The 4,737-nt window shown below is 40.6% G+C and overlaps 1 protein-coding gene across 8 annotated transcripts in view; it reads left to right on the forward strand.

Annotated features, from left to right (window-relative positions):
- Window positions 1–4,737, forward strand: part of DTNA (dystrobrevin alpha) — a 416,444-nt gene that overhangs the window by 308,186 nt on the left and 103,521 nt on the right. For 4 of the 8 annotated variants that reach the window (XM_019526848.1, XM_019526842.1, XM_019526857.1 and 1 more), the window contains exons 10-11: window positions 1,559–1,567; window positions 4,019–4,099. In XM_019526848.1, the coding sequence (XP_019382393.1) occupies window positions 1,559–1,567; window positions 4,019–4,099 (90 nt within the window). The remainder of the gene's footprint in view (window positions 1–1,558; window positions 1,568–4,018; window positions 4,100–4,737) is intronic. The other 4 variants (XM_019526888.1, XM_019526899.1, XM_019526877.1 and 1 more) reach the window with 1 other exon arrangement.

Here is a 4,737-nt window from a genome sequence, read left to right on the forward strand (position 1 = left end):
TGTACACAATATATGGAAGCTGGACAGCCCAGTGCTATACTATGTTAGCTATGCACTAGTGCATATAGCAGTGGTGGCCAACTTTTTGGCAGGAATACCAAAAGTTAAACCCCACCTGTTCCCTGGTGTCACTCTGATCCCTGCCCTGCCCTGCCCTGCCCCCCTAGGATATCTGATAGAGTTTGTGACCTGAGGTTCTGGGAGGAAGGCAGAAGGTTTTGAGCACCTGGCCCGGGTGAGCAGAGTGAGTTGCTTCTAGAGGAGATGTCACCTCCAAGAATCAGATTAACCCTTTTGTGGCCCTGCAGCCACCACCGTTTTATATGGTAATTGAGGATCCAAAGTCCTTAGTTCAGTGGTGGCTTCAGGGACAGGGAAATGTTAACCTGGCTCTTCTCACTGACACCTGACACCCCCTCTTTCAGTGGCATCCTGCCTCTGCTCTGCCCAACACAGACAGAGGCTCAGACCCCTGCCTCCTCTAATGCACTTCCTTCTACTGAGCATCTGGGGCAACCATGCCACACAGAGCAGCTGCCCATGCCACTTGCTGCATGCCTGCCATGGGTTAGCTACCCCTGACATACAGAACATGCTTAGGTAGTGTCTGGGCTGCTTTCTGCCTTCCTTCAGGTGGGTTGTTTGAGTAATTTAGGTTTCTCCATATTTGTGGGTCCCTTCTCCAGAAGCTTAGCAATGAACTAGGAGGCTATTCATTCTGATCAGTTGCTATGTTAGAAGACTGTGCATCTGAGATTAGAATTTGACCTTGGTTGTCCAGATGATCTGCCATCCATGTCTATTGCACCTTTTTATATTTAAACATGTCTGTGATACTCAAGTTGAACTTGAGGAAGGTGAAGATGGGACCCTTAAAGTCATCCTGTGAAAGCCCTAATGGATGTCAACAAGAGTTTTCTTGATATGAGAATTAACAGCATACAAAGCAAAAGGTTTGATCAAAACATGAGTAGGGACCTACTTAATATGCATTTTTGCAGATTTCATGGAAACCATGAAATCCAAAATAGTCCATGGAATCAACTTAAAAAAAAATTAATAAAAATAAAATGTTGGCTCGCCAGTAGGAGCCAGGTCCTCGCTGCCTCATAGTCCACCTGGGAGGGGAGGGTGCTGGCTGGCAAGGTGGCAAGAAGGGCAGCCAGTAGCCAAGATGGCAACCGCCCCCTCTTCTCTCCCCCTGCACCCCCGGGCCTCCCCACGACTCAGCGGTGAGGGGCAGGGTCACTGGGAAATGCCTGTGAAATCAACTCTTCATGCCATGACAAAGCCACAAAAAATCCTTTGTCTGGCCACAAATTAAGTAGATCAGTAAACATGAATTAAGGCTCTGATTTTCCAAGCATTTACACATACTAGTAACTCTGGACCTACAAACAGCCCCATTACCTAATGTGCATAGACTTTTCTCACATGCCTGTTTGCAGGATCCAGGAGCTAAGTTTGGCATATATTCAAAGCTCTATTTTTAGCATATACATTTTAAAATGTCATCTTAATTAATAGTCTCTTTTCAATTTCATTTTGGCTGCAAAAGAGATACTTGGTGAGTATTTTATTCTCCTTCAGCATGTTTTTTGGAGGAAAATTTAACATGTAGCATCACTCATATCTTCACTGTTGATCCCAACACAGAGTCCAACACAATGTATAACAACTCTTGAATATACATAATGGCCAATGGTTTCATCATCCAGGTTAAAAATAAAATGAACCATAAATGTAAAAATAACGTAGCTAATGTGAAACACTGGCACCAAATAAATCACAAGTTTAAAATTCCCAGGATCTAAGTAGCTTGCCAATTAAAGAAGACTACATTATTCTTAATTTTTAAGGAAGTCTTTTATTATCAGTCTCCCCTCAATGATTTATAATTGCATTTTGGTGATGAAGCAGTTGAGGTCTTAAGCCTTGAGGGGTAGGAATGGAGTTTTTGTGCTGTGTTTGTACAGCATATAAGAGGCTCTACACCAGGACCGAGGATCAGAGGAACTGCTGCAAAACAAATAAATAATGATACTACAATCCAGCAGTACCTGACAGAGCATTTTGATGCTTGAGATGCAATATTTTTGAGCAAAAGAGCTGCACTGAGGGTGGTTCTTCATCATACTATTTGACTGCATGTACTTCTTTTAAAATTGATATGCACAATTTGCCCTCTTAACATCAGTAGTATTAGTCAAGCAAAATTGATGCATCTAACAACCTTGCAAGGAAGAATAATATTCTCCAGTTTCTAAATGGAGAAACAAATGTTAAAAAAGAATGGAACTAGAGGTGAAATCATGGCCCCATTGAATCATGTGGGGCAAAACTCCCACTGATTTCAATCTAAAAACTTCCATTCGTTTTAAGAGAGTTTTTTTTTCTGCCCACCTATTGTCAGCAAAAATTGCTACAGGTTTAGTTAACTCACTTAGGTGTCTAAGAAGTTGATTTTTAGGTATCTGGGAACCAAAGTGCCATCTGTTGCATTCACCAAATAACTAAAGTTTTTGTGTGCTTCCCAAAAATTCAAGTCCTCTGGGTCTGAAGGTTCGTTATCAGAATGATGACTTTGCACACCAACTGCTCCATGGTAATTGCCTGTATGTATGCTCTTGTTTCACAATAAGTAAAAGTGATCCCCTCGTGAAACAGGGAAATTACTATAAAGTCACTTCCACACTGTACATCTTTGCTTCCTGTTATGAACTCAGAGCAGCTTGTTCATAAGCACAGCATTCTTAGGTTCTGTGGATCCGTGAGTGACCAACCAGATAGAGAATTCAGTATGTGACTTACCAGTCACAGCATTAGGCCAAAAAAGTAGCTTCTTATCATGACATGATCTGAAAAGACATTATAAGCTTTTTTAAATTGTTATGGTATTTCCACTTTAAGAAACCAAATTAACCCTTCAGAGTTCTTGAGGAAAATTTTTATGGTGTAATGTTATTTCCACCAACACGTATAACCATCCTTGGTTATTCAAACTATTGTATGCAGCAATTTGGTCTTCTGCATTGTCCTGAAAATTGCAGTACAGTTCTATTTTCTGAGGGTGGCTGTTGCATCCTTCTCTGTACTCTTGCAGAAGTCAAAATAAATGCATCTCTCACAAAGCCTGTGTTAAATGTAGCTTCAGGTACTGTACTTGTCCCAGAGGCACCTTTGTAATTTTAAAAACTTATTTTTTGTATTTCCAAAATGTTCATCACTTCTTTTCTCTGTACAAGAAGCATACACAAATAGAAGAGAACTTGCCAGGCAAAGAAAACAAGAAACTAAACCCCAAGTGCTTTCAGGTACTCAAGATAAACAAAAACAAGCAAAAGGAAAAGGTTTCCTCTAATTTCCATTTTAGGAATAACAGCAAATAAGCAATTTCAGACAAAAAATTAAGTTGTAAGTTGACAGTCATTTTTATTCAGTGTGTGGTGGTTTAAAGGTTATACCTATGCAGCATTTTTGCACTACTGGTATTTTATGGGCTATGTCTACACTGCAGTCACTACATTGATACAGTATCAGAAGGCTCAGCACTGAATATAAAACCTGCTTCAAAAGTTGGCTAAATACTCAAGCAGTTAAGCTGCCCTGAGCTCCCTGCTGTAGCAGCTGGACCATTATAGGTATTTTAAATCTAGCTCAGAGATGTCTACACAATACTGCAGTCACAGTAATATAGACCATGGAGTTTTAGAAAGATGCTTCACAATACATTATTTTGTCAGATTAGAATAATCGTGTAGCAAATTGCTTAAAAGGTACTTCAGAATACACAAAAACCCAACCATAGTCCTTTTATCTTATGTTTTAAACACACACACACACGTGCGCACGCGCATGCGCGCACGCACACTCTTACTTCAATTTGGAGCAATTATTTAAAATAGAAGACATACAGGCAATTTACCTTGAGCAGGAAAATCATCTTTATTTGTAAACACTATTGCTGTAGTTTATTAAATCAAAAATGAATATGCTTAACTATTTTGCTTTCTCATAGGCCTCCCAGACCTGTAACCAGCATGAATGACACACTCTTCTCCCACTCTGTTCCCTCAGGAAGTCCTTTTGCAAACAGAAGGTGAGTTATTTTCCAATTTACTTTAACCCAAATCATCTGAATGGAAAATTAAATTTCTGGTCATTTGGGCTTAGGAAGGGAGGGTGGATTTTGTTCGGGCTTTTATCTATTTAAAATTCTCAGTGAAAAATGTGACTAGAAAAAGGCATGGGAACATCCCACCTTTTTGGATTAAGTTCCAGTTACCCAGATGGGGAGCTCAGTTTTGAAGTGTATGCCTCTGACTTGTGACCTAGGGCATCCAGTTATGCATTAACATGCTCAGTGGGTACTTAAATTCTAACAGTATATTTTGAGGGCCCTAAAATCACTATGTAAGTTCCCAAACGCAGGATTAGATACTCAGGCTAGGTAGAGAGGGTCAAACAGCAGCCTAAGGCTGAATCAGTTGCTGGTTAATCTAAAATGCACAGATTAAATTGAAACAGAAGTGAACAGATGTATACCTTTGATTCAGGAAATGCAGCCACATGCCTGCAGTGGCTCAGGCCAGAAGCCAGGGGTTGCTAGAGCACAACTCTCTGGCTGTGTTCACTTCCTCTTCCTGCTGCCCCCAAGGTCTCTGGGACTTGCAGTCCAGAATTACAGCAACAGGACTCTGCAGGGTTTCTCATCAGTTCCTCTTCCTGCTTCTAGGT

The sequence above is a fragment of the Gavialis gangeticus genome, unplaced genomic scaffold (genome assembly GCF_001723915.1).
Source record: "Gavialis gangeticus isolate Ggan-Ray unplaced genomic scaffold, GavGan_comp1, whole genome shotgun sequence".
NCBI lineage: Eukaryota > Metazoa > Chordata > Crocodylia > Gavialidae > Gavialis > Gavialis gangeticus.